The following is a 16,012-nucleotide window of genomic DNA, read 5'->3' as shown; positions in this document are numbered from 1 at the left end:
ACTGTTCAGGCCAGCCAAATCACACAAACACACCAGCTCTGGCATTTCAGACAGAGAAGCTGAAAAGAAAAGTTCCACACAAAAGAATGGAGGGATTACCTTTCAGATGAGAAACCCTGTTCTGGGGCTCGTTCAGTTCTTGTTCATCCATCTGTCCGTCTGGAAAGAGAGAGAACAAAACATGAAAAAATGAAAGGGGAAAAAATGAAGGACAGAAAAAATAAAAACAAAAAAAGGAAAAGAAAAAAAATGAAGAAAAAGAAAGAAAACAAATAAAAGGGAAAGAACAAAAAAAACAAAGGAAGGAAGAATAAAAGAAAGAAAGAAAGAAAGAAAGATAAAACATTCAAAAAATGCAATAAATGAAAGGCAGAATGAAAAAAAAAAACATGAACAAAAGACAAAAATAAAGTTAGAAAAATAAATCAGACCAAGTTTACATCACAAGTTGTAATTTATATACAAGATAAAATATAAAGTTAGGTTTTTCATATATATTTATTATTTTTGGAAAAAAAAGTGGGATGTATAAATGAAAGCTGTAGGAACCAACATGCAGCAATTCATACATTACAAATGTGTCCATGTTTCACGCACCTGACGTGTCGTCACTGCTTTTGTCCTTGCTGGGGCTCAGGGTATCTGACATATCGCTCTCTTTAGCGTCTATTTGGTTTTCTATGGAGGCAGAGCGGAAGAGACCACTTAGATGAGAGGGGGGACACAATCATTACTCAAAACAACATTAAAACAACCACACTTATATAGCGATCACAACCTTTACCAGGCTCACTCTGCATGTCTAAACAGGTGTGTGTTTGTTGGCTGTTAATATATTAGCCACGATTACTTTGATCTACAATAGCAGGCAGTGAATGAGCCCCCTGTAGTTCATCCTCTCTGGCTGGTGGTAGTTATTGCCCACACATGGTCATTTGAGTGACCTGGGCTTCCAAAGGGACATACAGTCACATGCTAAACTAGTTGCAGATTTAGTTTTGCGCTGCTGTAGTATCCATGTGGCCTAAAAAGAGTTATAAATGGGGTTTGAAGAGGAGGAGGTGACAGCGGTCTAAAGAAACTCCTGGCATGCCACCACTAATGCATCATCCGATATGACTGAACTGCACCTCAAATTTTCAGTATCTTTTCAATGAAAGCTGTAAATGTCAATCAGAAAATCACTATCAGTCAATGCTGTCTAGATATTTCCATTACTTGCAGACATCAGGCCAAACATTGCACATTTAAGTCAATATATGACCTGAAAAACCACCCTTACTGCTGTTACATCACATGATAGATCTTCTGAACTCAGTGTTCCATGAATAAGCACAGTGTAGCAAACGACCAGTGACTCAACGGGACTGAAGGGAGAATAACGAAATGTCATCATAGGTAATGGTTGACCAGTGAATTATGGTCTAATCTGTGTGGCCGTGATCTCAGACTCTAATCTGAAGGGATTGAGGGGTCTAAACGCCACCTCATCACACAGAGGAGCTTTCATGTGGTTATTACCTGGTACACAGTGAATTTACTCATTTTTTTTGCACTGATTATTGGATTTAAAAATTTTAAAGTATAAACGAAAAAGTTATAACAAATAGTATGTTTTAAACCTATCATTATTATTGTTGTTAGGCAGAATGAGAATGAAAGATTTTAAATTGTAAACAAAAAAGCTTACAAAACCAGTTTGTTTTAAATTTATCATCATCATCATCAGGCAGAATGATGTAAACATTTCAAAATGTAAATGAAAAAGTTACAACAAACAGGTTATTATAATTTTTTTTTTTTTTACCAATTATTATGTAGAATAGAATAGATTCAACCATTTTAAAATGTAAATGAAAAAAATTGCTTTTGTTATTTTTATCTATTAATATCATTATTAATAGGCTGAATGTATTAAACATTGTAAAAAGTAAACAAAAAATCTAGAACAAATAGTTTGTTTTAACCCTATTATTATTATTATTATTAGGCAGAACGGATTTAAAGATTTTAAAATGTAAGCAAAAAAGTTGCAACAAATAGTTTGTTTTAAACCTATTATTATTATTATTATCATTAGGCAGAATAGATTTAAAAATGTGAATGTAAACAAAAATGCTAGAACAAGTAGCTTATTTGTTTTTTTATAACCGATTATGATGATGATGATGATGATGATTAAGCTGGATGATTTTGAACATTTTAAAGCACAAACGAAAAGGTTACAACAAATGGTTTAGTTTATATCTATTATTTTTATTAGGCTCAATTGATTTAAACATTTTAATACGTAAACGTGTTTTTTTTTTTTACCTGTTATTATTATTAGGCCAAATAGATTTAAACTATTTTAAATGTAAATAAAACTTACAACAAGTAGTATACCTACTATTATTATTTTAATAATAATAATAATAAACAGATAGCTAAAACTTCACTGACGATTATGATCTTATTAGAGCTCATTACAGTAATGACCCTGACCTGATCATGCTCTTTGAGGATGCTAAAAATAACCATAATGCTCATTCCTGCCACCCAGAGACTGCAGTTGTTTAATTTGGTTTTAAATAGAGGCCAGGGGTGAAACTATGTGCCTTCATTGCTATCAGATTGCATCATATGGTAATGTGATGGCTCTCTCTGTAACCTAGCTTAATTTAGAAAGGAACAGACTTGATGAAACTTAGATGAAAGTGACAGAAATGTGACGGTACCTTTAAGCCTGTCTGGACTGGCCAAGCTGTTGTCCACTGTCGTCTGGTTATTCTGAAGATGTGCATCAATGACTTCTGTGGAATAAATCAGGAAAACATGTCAGGTCTCTTCTCCATTTCTTGAGTGGTTCACCTCAAATGAACCACACCGAAATCTGAAGTGTGAAAATGCTCTTAGTGTCGATTAAAAACACACAATCTGTGCTCTATATAATAAAGCAGACTTGACTTGACTTGACTCTTACCGTCAAAGTTGGACAGCTTGTTAATGGATGAGTCCACAGCTTCCTTCAGCTGCCTCACCGCTGGTTAGAACAGAGAAAAATCATGTCAGTATATCTGTCTTCATGCTTACTAAACCAAACCTGGTACATCTATTAAATATTGAGCATTAAATATGACGCAGCACTGATGCAGCCCAACTGAATACAGTCTCAGCAGCAACAAAACTGCATTTGTAGTATTTTCCATACATACAGACCAAAGCAAAAGTGACACATGAAAAGCATCAGTGGCAGCTCAGACTTCAGAACACATGCTGGTGAGAGTGAAAATCCACGGGAATAGAGAAAATCCAAGTCAGCTGGAGGTGAGAACAGACGGCATGCAAGTGTGTTTTCGTTAAGAATCCGTGTGAAGTTTGGAGAAGGATATTCACTTATGTATTGAGAGACTATATGAATCTCAGGGAAAGCTTTTGAGCTGATCTAACATACATATTTTAGATTGAACAACAAATAGTGTAAATACTGACCCCTGAATGCACTCGAGGCCACTCTGTTTCACAATATAGTGAAATATATTCGTATACAGCATGGCCTCTCAAACCTTATTGCTTAACATAAAAAAGAAACATAATTCTCATGTTTGCTTAAAGCTGCAGTCCGTAACTTTTGGCGCTCTAGCGGTTAATAAACAGAACTGCGTGCGTCTTGCGTAAGAACATTGTAGCCGGAGCTACTTCTCTCTGTTTATGTCTATGGCGAATCACGCAGGTACTGGGCTACTCCGCAGCGGTACCTACCCGAACCAGTCTAAATAGTCCGAATATAAACACTTCTTATAGGTGTACCGTAGTGATTCAGGACAAGCCAAACACATGGTTTGGAAAATTTATTCATGGTGTACTCGCTTATTATATAAATTTTGTAAATTTTGAACACAAAAAAAAGTTACGGACTGCAGCTTTAAGGAAGATCAATATTAGAACTATTACAAGCTGAATAAAAGTCAGAAATTAAGGCAGCATTTCACCAGATTTGGAACGAGGTGCTTGAAAAACTACTGTCAAATACACAGTCAACACTAAAACAAATTTTATCTTCCAAATTACAAAATCACTTGACAAAGATGACTGCATATTTCTTCCTATTAAAAAATTCCTATTTTACATTTCCAACATGTCACCCACTTTACAGTTGATTTGATTGGGCTTCACTATGCTAGACAATAACCAAAAAAAATTGTGAAATACTTCATATATTCATTTAGAACACTATTTATTATTTTATTACAAAAGTCTGTTGTGAATATGCATTTTTAATAAGACGTCTGCTAATACTAATGAACAAATAATATTTAATAACTAATGTTTCTTGGTTTAAAATGATTTTTGAACTCAGTAATGGTTCTGAATAATTAACTGAGTCTGATTCAAACCCACTTTTGAGTTCAATACTGATTTGTGAATCTTTTTGAATGAAAAAGAACCACTTCATAAGAGTTATTTGTTCACTGTGAATTTCTTGTTGCACGTACAACAGAACAGTACAACAGAAATAATCAGGAAACACTGGCATGCACTCTAAAAATGTAATTTACTATATTAATATTTGATGAACCACATATGGACACAAAAATTTCTCTAGTATCGCCAACAGGGAGTAGACTTTAAATTGGTTGCAAATGCAAAAAAAAAAAAAAAGTCTGAAACTTATATAACCCTGAATTTTGAAACAAAAATCCTGTGATTTGCAAAAAAAAAAAAAAAACCTAATATTACCTAATTTGATGATGCTGAGTTCAAAAATAAATCAATAAAACCCATCACATTCAAATACAAATGAAGATTTCTCTAATTAATTTGAAATGATCCATTTATTAAAATAACAAAAGCAGTCAAATGTCAAAAGTTTTACTGTTTTAATGACATTAAATGTGTCATTTTAACTTACAATATGCAAAAGAGTGGACAAGCGGAAACCAGCATTAGGCATAAAATAACATCTGCAGAATTAATAATGCATGTGAAAACTGGCTGAGAATTGAACAAATAGTTGTAATCTGGCTCAGAGGAAGACAGGAATCATGTCTTTGTGGTGTTTTTCTGCTGATTAAGGGACAATACAAGACGGCTTCACCTTACAAATGCTTGTCAAAAGTAAAAATGCTACAAAATGCATCATATTTTGTGAAAAGGTGGGACATGCTTGAGCAAAACAGGCACTAATCTCAAAATTAGTAGGAAACAAGTATATTGAGTAAAAATGATGCAGGCCGGTGCGATATTTTATGTCCCTGTAAACACCTTCCTCCCTTTACAGAGTAAAAGGAGAATAACTGCTGCCTGCGTTGGTGTTGATTCATAAGATGGTTTATTAGTACGGCTGAGGAAGATGTTGGAAAGAATGCTGTGTACTCACATTGACACTCAATGTACTGTTGGATTAAAGTGCAGTCTCCTCCACTCTTTAAAAGAAAGTGGTCTACCAAAGAAAGAAAAACCCTCCATTAAATGAACAGCAAATGGAAGAAATCCCCACATCGAGGGGCATCAGATGATATGAAAACAGAAGCCAGATCTACAGGATACAACATGAGACGGAACCGACAGAGATGCAGAGAGCGGGACAAGGACACAGACGGGAGACGCCTCACTGCCCTGAAGAGATTGACGGACACCTGTCATTCACCTGTCACCTCAGGGACAGACACTGTGACATGGAGGTCTGGGACTGATAAATCAATTGATGATTCCACCTCCTATATTTCAGAAATATTGAATTTGTCTGGGAATCTTCAAAATAAATTCTCAAAATTAAAGCTCTTTCTAACATTTAAAATCAAAGAAATTGAGGCAGTTATAAATATTAGTATTGTAATTTTATAGTTGTACTGTGATTATATTAGTTATATTACATAAATACTTTCTTTTTTATTTTACAGTGAAATATTACAGCATTATTACAATAGTAATCCTTCTCAATTTTGTTTATTAAGTAGAAGAATTACTACTACTACTAACAACTGGTGATGATGATGATGATGATTATTATTATAATAATAATAATAATAATAATAATAATAATATTTTAAGGTTATATTGATATACAAATAAAATTTAATAGCCAAATTGTACAGCCCTACAAACAACCACAGCAAACCTGGAACTCATTATAAAAAATTTAAAAAATAAAAATAAAAGAAAATGTAAACATTTAATTAAATAACAATAAAATTATGTTTTTGTAGAAGATTCCATTCCCTAAGTTTCAAAAATACTGAATTTGTCTGGGAATCTTCTAAATAACATTTTCAAAATAAAAGCTTTATTGTTTAATGTTTGAAAAAGAAATTAAGAATGCCATAAATATTAGTATTGTACTTTTAAAGTCTGTAAAATAAAATACTGCATTTATTTGGTTAACTATTGTATTATCCTTTTTTAATACATGATTTTTTTACAGTGAAATAGCATTACGAAAGCAATATTTCTAATTTTCTTTTATTTAGTAGTAGTAGTAATAATAATTATAACAACAAATTATGATTATTAATATTATTATTATTATTTTATAGTCATATTGATATTTAATCAATTATTTTTTTGGGCAAACTGTGTAGCCCTACAAACAAGCATATAAAACCAGAAACTAACTAATATAAATAAATTACAATTACAATTGCGATCACATTTTTTTTATCAGATAAATCGCAATTACATTTTACCCCAAATCATGCAGCCCTGTAATCTTCCATTGTTTCCACCTGGCTGCCCTATTATAAAAGCTTCAAGTCAGTTTCCTGTACAGTTATGCTCTTACAGCAAAAGGCCTTTGTTGTGTAATGGCGTGCGCATCATTCGTGGTTTAACAACCACACATTTTGATGCCAAACAACAGCACCTTTGAAGTTTTCAGTCACTTTTGGCTGTGCACAGGCTGATGTTCTCTACACAGGTCTTATTGAAGCCTAACTAATATAAATAAATTACAATTACAATTGCGATCACATTTTTTTTATCAGATAAATCGCAATTACATTTTACCCCAAATCATGCAGCCCTGTAATCTTCCATTGTTTCCACCTGGCTGCCCTATTATAAAAGCTTCAAGTCAGTTTCCTGTACAGTTATGCTCTTACAGCAAAAGGCCTTTGTTGTGTAATGGCGTGCGCATCATTCGTGGTTTAACAACCACACATTTTGATGCCAAACAACAGCACCTTTGAAGTTTTCAGTCACTTTTGGCTGTGCACAGGCTGATGTTCTCTACACAGGTCTTATTGAAGCAAAAAAAAAAAAAACACGTTACGCTATCCTAATCATTCCTGAGATCAGTATATTTCATGGAAATGAATGATAAAGGGACAGTTCAGCGAGCGAAACGTCTCTGCCAAGAGGTTTGTGGTCTGTGGCGCGCCACATCAGTAGTTTCATTTGCCTCTCTTATTATTGCCAGAGAATGTGGTTCTAGAAATCGGTTCAGGTATATAAATAACCAAGTGATTCTTGGGCTGTTTCAAACCCTAGTGCCCTGCTGTGTACTAACTACATAGACACCAGGGGTGTCCAATCTTCTTGCCGAGTTTAGCGCCAACCCTAATTAAACACTGACTAAATGACACTTAAAATCGAAATAATTAGCAATGTGGTAGAATAAAATGGGTCCTGAACATTCAGAGCTTTATCATCAAGCAAGAAGTCTAGTACAAATAACTAAACAGGCCAACCAGCTTGGTTCAGACTACCTTCCTCATATAATGATTAATTAATCAAATGCACAGGGAGAACATATTGAGAAACGGCCAAATTGGGGGGAAAGTCAAGTAAGAGTCCTAAACTGTATACATAGGTGCGGACTTGAACACACATGCTCAATGCAAAAGGTCAAGGCCTTCAAGACAGAACAGGTCATAACGGAAGCAAAGCCGGACAGACAGAAAAAAATCGAAAAATGAAAAACAGGCGAGCTCCCATGCTGAATTAATCAAGGAGGTGATGCAAGGTTAGTAGCACACTAGCAGACGCATGCGTCTCCAACTCACCTAAACTGTTGTTTTCCTTTATGCTTTTCTCCTGCAGCTGTTCTAACCGGACTGGAAAACGACAACGAGAAGATTTGGGATGACCAAAAATTAAAACAAGAGCTCTATACTGACAGATGCTCCTCCTCAACCTGTTTCGTCTATTTAGTTACCATGATAAGGATGTGCTGAGACTCCCAACTGAGAGAAACACTGCATGATTGTGTGTTTTACCTTGCAGGGCCGTTAGTCTCTCATTCGTGAAGTCATTGTCCGCCTGCAGAGCTTCGATTCGAGCTTGAAGTGCCTGTTCCTTCTCCTCCATCTCTTCAATCTTCAGCTGTAGCTCTTTCTTCTCGTTCAGGCCTTTCTGAGTGAGCTCCTCATGTTTGACTTCTGCCAACTGAACATAAACGTTGAAAAGTGTAAAGGAATAGTTCACCCAAAAATTTACATTTTCTGAAAGTTTACTCAACCTCAGGCCATTCAAGATGTAGATGAGTTTGTTTCTTCATCAGATTTGGAGAAATGTAGCATTGCATCACTTGTTCACCAATGGATCCTCTGCAGTGAATGGGTGCCGTCAGAATGAGAGTCCAAACAGCTGATAAAAACGTCACAATAATCCACAAGTAATCCACATCACTCCAGTCCATCAGTTAATGTCTTGAGTCTAAAAGCTGCGTGTTTGTAAAACAAATCCATCATTAATGTGTTTTAACTTTAAACCATTGCTTCTGGCCAAAATCCATAATAGCGCTTCCTCCAGTGAAAAAAATCCTCCTGTGGTCCTCTCACATCAAAATCTGCCCACATATTTGTTTAGAATGGTTTTAGATGTTTTGGCTTGTAAACGGTGCTTGATCTGCATTTTCCTCTCCTGATTCAGACAAGATCACTTTTTCACAGGAGGAAGCAATATTATGGACTTGTATTTTAGCTGGAAGCAACAGTTTAAAGTTAAAACGTCTTAATGCATTTGTTTCTTACAAACACGCAGCTTTTCACTTCACAAGATGTGAACTGATGGACTGGAGTGGTGTGGATTACTTGTGGATTATTGTATTGTTTTTATCAGCTGTTTGGACTCTCATTCTGACGGCACCCATTCACTGCAGAGCATCCATTGGTGAGCAAGTGATGCAATGCTACATTTCTCCAAATCTGATGAAGAAACAAACTCATCCTCATCTTGGATGACCTGAGGGTGATAAATTGTCAGCAAATTTTCATTTTGGGTGAACTATTTCTTTAACAGGTTTTATGCGGGACAGTGGGTGAATGGCAGACATGCCTTGATCTTTTCTGTGAGATCCTTGATTTCATTGACCGCTCCATTGTATTTGTTGGCGAGTTCACTGAGCTCCTCCTGTGTGCGTTCGTTCATCTCTCTCAGGTGTGTGCACTCGTCCTCTGTGTTACTCAAACTCCTCTGCAACACAAAAATGGATCAGTTGCAACAAATACAACAGAAAACATCTAATGGATATAACATCTAAAACTTCCTTTACCATGGTAAAATCCATATGCATAGACTCTAAGTTGCATATTGCTTTTTCATTAACAGCAAATAAGCATATTAGAATGATTTCTGAAGGATCATGCGACATTGAAGACTGGAGTAATGATGCTGAAAATTCAACTTTGATTGCAGGAATAAATAATATTTTAAAATATTAAAATACAAAAAAGTTATTTTAAATTGTAATATTTCAGAATATTACAGTTTCTTCTGTATATAGAATTAAGTAAATGCAGAATGCATATCTAAAAACATAGCTCTCTAGAATAGCTTTTATTTAGGCATTAATAAAAGTTTTTTTGTGTTTTTACCTCCACCTCGGACAGCTTCCTAACCACCTCGATTTTCTCCTGAAGGACCCGCCTCAGGGACTCTTTGGCTGTCGTCTCATAATTGTGTTTGTCCTCTGTTAAGGCTACAAGCTCCTTTCGGATACCATCTTCTGTTTGGTTCTGAGAAAACAACATGCTTTGGTGAAACAGGAACTATATTTCTGTCAGCACAGAACCAAATCTGCAGACACGGGCCTTACTTTTGAATATGCTTGCAACTGATTCCCCATCACCTCCAATCTAGAGAGTAACCGGTCTTCATCGATTAAAGCCTGGAAAGACACATAAACAGACCTTGCCATCATGACAAATACAGAAGCATAGTGGAATAAACAGTCATAACTGTAACATACTCTGAGCACTACTAAACATGCCTATAAAAAGCCATCTGTTCTGAATAATTAATAATGGTCTTCTCTTTAATTGCGATGTGTGCCGTACCTGCCAGCTGCTCTCTGATGCTTCCTGTGTGCTGTGCAGCAGCCTCTGTAAAGTGGCCAACTTCTGCTCCAGCATCTGCTCTCTGTGTAAGGCCTCCTGAAGGACACAAACACGACATCAACATTATCTGATTTCTAACATGTATACCATTATACAATATTTATACTACTCAAAATGTATACTTTTATTCAGCAAGGACGTATTAAATTGAGCAAAAGTGAGAGTAAAGACTGCAATATTGTTAATTTACATAAAGAATTATAGTTACAAAAAAATGATATTTCAAATAAATGCTGTTCTTTTTAATCTTGAAAATATTTAGAATGGTTTCCACAAAAAGAAAAAAAGAAATGTTTCTTAAGCAGCCAATCCGCATATTAGAATGATTTCTGAAGGATCATGTGACACTTAAGACCAGAGTAATAGCTGCTGAAAATTCAGCTTTGATCACAGGAATAAATTATATTTTAAACTATATTCAGATAGAAAACAGTTATTTTAAATTGAATAATTTTTTCCCAAATATTACAGTTTTTTCTGTATAGTTCATTAAATAAATGCAGCCTTGGTGAGTATAAGAGTCTTCTTTCAAAAGCATTCAAATCTTTTCGGCGACCCCAAACTTTAAACAAATAATTTGATTCATAATAATATACATATATAGTGTAATAATAATAGTAATAATAACAAAGAAAAAAAATGGTAATATACTAAAATATTTTATATACTGTAAAATATATGTATGTAATATTTTTAGTAACATTTTTTTTAAGTATATCGTTTTGTATATTGTTATTCTCTATTTACTTGTTCTAATTCTTTATTTTTTTTATTATCTGTGTTTTTGTCCTGTCACTGTCATCCTGTTGCACTGTGGAAGCTTCTGCCACGAAAACAAATTCCTCGTATGTGTAAACATACCTGGCAATAAAGCTCATTCTGATTCTTTTTGGGGGAAGTGAATGACTATATATAGTATATACTGGTTTTATTTGAATAATAATAATAATACTAATACTGATTAATAACAATACTACTATATAAGTACATTTTATATTTATAGGCCAGTTCACTGAACGGACAAACATCTCAACATGCATCTTCACATTTGGACTCTTAATGTCTTTAAATGGCCAGTAGAGGTCAGTGTTGCTCCATACCTGCAGGTACTGGGAGAGCTGAAACAGTTCCTGAGAATACATACTGGGTGTATTTGCGGACACCTGCATGACAGAAAGAAAAAAAAAGCAGTGAAAAAGAAATCTGCACACAGTGTATCCATCTCACAACCATAGATCTGCATGCCTCAATAAAACACTTTGAATCTACTGAGCATCTTTTCACATGCTGTCCTTGATACATCTGAATCAGCAGCACAGTTTAAGTCAAAAGCCGTTTTCAGTCTCACCAAAAGAAACAACATCATCTGAAAAGGTGAAAACCGGCAGATAGCCTTGGATGGTCCCAGTCTAAATGAATAGAGGCTTTGTTCCTCATATGGAGCTCTTAAATTGAATTGCCTCATTCCTAGCAGTTGTAACCCTAACGATCCAAATAATGAAATCGTGACTCAAGTTTAGTTACATTTATTGAATCCACATGAGGAGACGCTCCCACAGCAGAGGCGGTGGAAAGAGTATTTTTATACTGACAGCATCAGATGCTGCGGTCAGATATAGAAGTGCTATATGCAACTGGAAATGGACGTGACATTGGCAGGCCTGCATTCATGGGGTTTAAGGCGGACACCAGTCCATCCACACGGTCTTCATTAGAACAGACGGAGACTCTGAGCACGATGATGTAATGATTTACACATGCATGATTTTGTCATCATCACAGATGCAGATGATGTCATCACTCTGCAGACTGACGTCATTCACCAATTGTTTTTCCTAATCCATCTGCTCAAGTTAAAACTTCTGACTGAATTCGAAACACACTCCCCTAAACATTCATTATTACTTCACTTTAAGGCTCCTACATTTAAAACCAACTTTTTAAACTTCTATAGCATAAGAAGTTGTGAGCAATATTAGTTCAAAAACTATGCATATACTACCATTCAAGAGTTTAGTCAGTACATTTTTAGTTGTTTGACTGAAATTAATTTTTTGTATGCATTAAATTAATCAAAAATAGCTGAAGACTAGAGCAATGGCTGCTTGTGTATATGTGTGTGTGTGTGAAATGTTTAAATTGCATTAAAAAAATAAAAAATAATATATATAATCAAATATATATACAAACAAATCAAGGCCAGCTCACTGAATCGTTTAATCTCTACATGCAACATCTTTGCATTTGGACTCTCAATGCCTACAGATGGCCATATTACTGTTAAATTAATTTTAATATACATTTTAATAAATACATGCAGCCTTGGTATGCATAAGAAACTTAATTTAAACGCATTATAAAATCTTCCCAGCCACAAACTTTCAAATGGTAATGTACTTCAAACAACCTTACCTTAAACAAATCACTTTAGTAATGCACTAAATGATGTGAACTGGGAAGCAGGCGTGTTTAGTGTTGCTGAGATCTGATCGACATGGTGTCAGTAATTTGACTTTAGATGCACCAAAAAGCACACAATGAACAATGCTATTATATTTCGGCTTAAACACGAACATGATTAAGCATGAGTACATATTTAAAAGACACCTCTGTTCTAGGTGTCTAGAACAGAGCCTCGCCACACAACCAAATTGTTCCCTGTTAAAGCTTCACAGAGGCATCCCACACGGAGCATGGCATGAGAGGATAACTGCATTATCTAACTTCATCTGGACCACCTCCAGGATTGTTCACAAACACACCATATAACAGCCTGACGGAAAGCAGCGTGCAAACCTCAGATAGCGGCACATAACGCGAGGTGTTGATTCAAAGCAAAGACTTAGAAATCAATGGCATTCATAAGACAGCTGCTTTGAGACAACATGGCAAAGCTGCATGCTGTTTGGTATCCAAAAAACATAAGAACATAATGAACTGGAAAACATTCATTGATGACCACTGTTTAATTTGGACAAAAACAAGCTCACATATAATGCATTAAAAAGGCAGTCGTGAGCGCTTACCTTATCAATAGCCAGTGGCAGTGGTGCCGGAACAACACTGGAACAGAAAGACAGATTGTTAATGGTTGATGGAGAGATCGGGACGGATCTACTGACACTATGCATGAGGAAAGTTAGCTGCAAATATTTGCTAGCAGACTCACTCAAGGGATTCAACTTTGCACTGTTAATCTTTTACAGTACTGCCCTTTTATAACTTCAAACTATTAGCATGTCACAGATGTAGTCAAACACCTATCAGTGTTGTTTTTTTAATCTATTTTGAAATTTTTCTGTTTTTTTTTTTTTTTTTTTTTTAGTATGTATATGTAGTTTCTATCCACTTTTATATCAACTTTAATTCTCAACGAGATGGTGTTAATAGTTTTTATGAATACATTTAAATTAGTTTTTATAATAAATTATATTTTATATTAAATTAGTTATTATATTGTATTTAAGTTTATTTTAATTCTTTAATTTGTGTTTATCTATTTTTCTTTCAATTTTAGTTCTCATTGAAATACTATTAGTGTTTTTATTAGTATTTTGAATATTTTTATATTTTCATTTTAAAGTTTTAGTACTTGTGACTAATTTTTGTTGTTTGCCATTATTAGTTATTGTTTTTTCAATATGCATTTAGTTTATCAAATATTTTTTCAATTTTAGTTGAAATACTATTAAATTCATTAAAATGCTATTAAAGTTTTTATTAATATAAATGAGTTTTTATTTTTATATTTTAGGTTTTCACCTTAATTTTAGTTTTAGTAACTTTAGTAAGTTTTAGTAACTGATTGTAATGTTAGTTTGTTTTCTTGTCATTTTTATTCTTTTTTTATGTACATATTGTATATAGTTTATATATATATTATTATTAATTAATATATTATTAATATATATTATTTCCATTTTAATTGCTGTAGTACAAGTTCAACTAAATGAAAATGAGAATATATAAATATATATATATATTTCAGTTAAAGTTTATTTCATTTCAAGTAACGCAAATGTTTTAGTTTTTGTTAACTCTAATAACCCTTGCACATCTCATCAAACCCTGACAGCCTTTGTAATATTACATAGTGTAATATACAGCACTGCAATATGGCCAATAAAAAGAACCATCGACAACCTATTAAGACATGAAATTCAGGGCTATTAATCTCAGACATGCTATTAATCAAAACTCAGATATCTGCTGACTGATTCCAGCTGTGTTCCCTCCACATCAGCTCTCCAGCTGCCAAAGCTGCACTTAAACAGTTTCTTTCATTTAAATTACACAAATAGGCTGTGGGTTCAAAAGGTCAGCGGTGATACCTGTGGACTTTGAGCTCTAGAGAGAATCCAGGCAGAAACAGAATATGAAATGCTGTCTGTCATTGGGACTTTGTGAAGTAAGTCTAACCGAATAGAGTCTGGAGAAATGGAACAAACGACCTGATAAACCATAAACCCTGATACAAACCATAAACCCTGAAGAACTAGAAAAACATGCATAATGATGCCCCTTAACCAAACAAAACATTCAGATCAAACATGACAAAGATTCTTCAAAACTTCAATCCAGTCCAAATATGATGTAAATAAACTTTGCAAAATAAACTTTGCATAAATATACATTTGGACAGAAATACTGCAAACTTTACACAATATTTTGCCCAATAAAATGCTTTAAAAAAATAAAAATAAAACAATAAAAATAATAAAAAAGTAAAAATTAAAGTAATAATAAAATAAAAATAGAATAAAATAAAGTAAAATAATAAAATTAAAAATAAAAGTCAAATGAAATAAAAAAATAAAATTCAATTAAATAAAACAATTAAAATAATAAAAAATAAATTAAAAAAAGAAAAAGAAAAAGAAAATCATTAAAGCATTAATCCACAACATTAAAAAAATAAATACAAATCAGCATGCGATAACTGTTCTGGCCTTGTTCAAACAAACACAACTTATTGATTTTAAGTATATTAATTGTTAAATGACCAGCCTTAAAGCTATATTAAACACCAGTTATCCAGATGAGTGAATTAGAAAACGTGTAGAGAGAAATGATGAGTAAATAGTTCAGGCTTCAACAACACACACCCATATAAAAACTTCCTGCTGGAAACAATTCACATTTCAAGCATTTTTTCCCATATTTACTGCATGCGTCATTCCTTTAAAAGCCTGCCGATCCCTGTTCTTGGAAAAGTCTTGTTACCTGAAGCATAGGAAAAGCAGACTTTATAGTGTGATATCCATCAGCGGAGCAGATTTCTGGCGGTCATCGCGTCTATGTCTGTGGTCTTGATATTTTTCTTTCAGGCTCTTTGCAGAAGAACATGCAGTCATGCTCTCTTTAGCAGCTCGATAACATGGCAGGATCCTCGTCGCTTATGCAAAATCAAAACAGTGCAGTTCTGTCCGCTCCACACAGTCTGACACCATCCACGCCTCTAACAGCGGTCAAAGTTCAAGAGCTTGTCATGTGATAGTTCCAGACTCTTCTGAAATAAAACACTCCAAAGTCCCTCAGAGCTCCAAACCCATCTGAAGAGCTTTCAAAATTTCATACGCAGTGAAACTCAGGCGGGACAATAGTAGCAGAACCTGATCCTCTGGCCGTCTGCCCCCATGGCATCGGCTCAGTAACTCGTGCAAAGAAACAAAGCCGACGGGTTGGAGAGCATTCCA

The 16,012-nt window shown here is 34.4% G+C and overlaps 1 protein-coding gene across 6 annotated transcripts in view; it reads right to left on the bottom strand.

Annotated features, from left to right (window-relative positions):
• The window catches only part of LOC107657974 (sarcolemmal membrane-associated protein-like), a 67,007-nt gene that overhangs the window by 17,467 nt on the left and 33,528 nt on the right, over window positions 1-16,012 (bottom strand). For 2 of the 6 annotated variants that reach the window (XM_016446324.1, XM_016446323.1), the window contains exons 4-16: window positions 13,343-13,379; window positions 11,417-11,479; window positions 10,257-10,352; window positions 10,016-10,087; window positions 9,795-9,935; window positions 9,256-9,393; window positions 8,196-8,364; window positions 7,983-8,033; window positions 5,360-5,422; window positions 2,963-3,022; window positions 2,718-2,792; window positions 598-678; window positions 100-159 (exon numbers count right to left, since the gene is read on the bottom strand). In XM_016446324.1, the coding sequence (XP_016301810.1) occupies window positions 100-159; window positions 598-678; window positions 2,718-2,792; window positions 2,963-3,022; window positions 5,360-5,422; window positions 7,983-8,033; window positions 8,196-8,364; window positions 9,256-9,393; window positions 9,795-9,935; window positions 10,016-10,087; window positions 10,257-10,352; window positions 11,417-11,479; window positions 13,343-13,379 (1,106 nt within the window). Of the gene's footprint in view, window positions 1-99; window positions 160-597; window positions 679-2,717; window positions 2,793-2,962; window positions 3,023-5,359; window positions 5,423-7,982; window positions 8,034-8,195; window positions 8,365-9,255; window positions 9,394-9,794; window positions 9,936-10,015; window positions 10,088-10,256; window positions 10,353-11,416; window positions 11,480-13,342; window positions 13,380-15,539; window positions 15,877-16,012 lie in introns of those variants that run through there. The other 4 variants (XM_016446325.1, XM_016446327.1, XM_016446329.1 and 1 more) reach the window with 3 other exon arrangements.

Source organism: Sinocyclocheilus anshuiensis, unplaced genomic scaffold (genome assembly GCF_001515605.1).
Source record: "Sinocyclocheilus anshuiensis isolate Anshui unplaced genomic scaffold, SAMN03320099.WGS_v1.1 scaffold147, whole genome shotgun sequence".
NCBI classification, from domain to species: domain Eukaryota; kingdom Metazoa; phylum Chordata; class Actinopteri; order Cypriniformes; family Cyprinidae; genus Sinocyclocheilus; species Sinocyclocheilus anshuiensis.
This window is presented reverse-complemented; position numbering and strand designations above follow the sequence as displayed.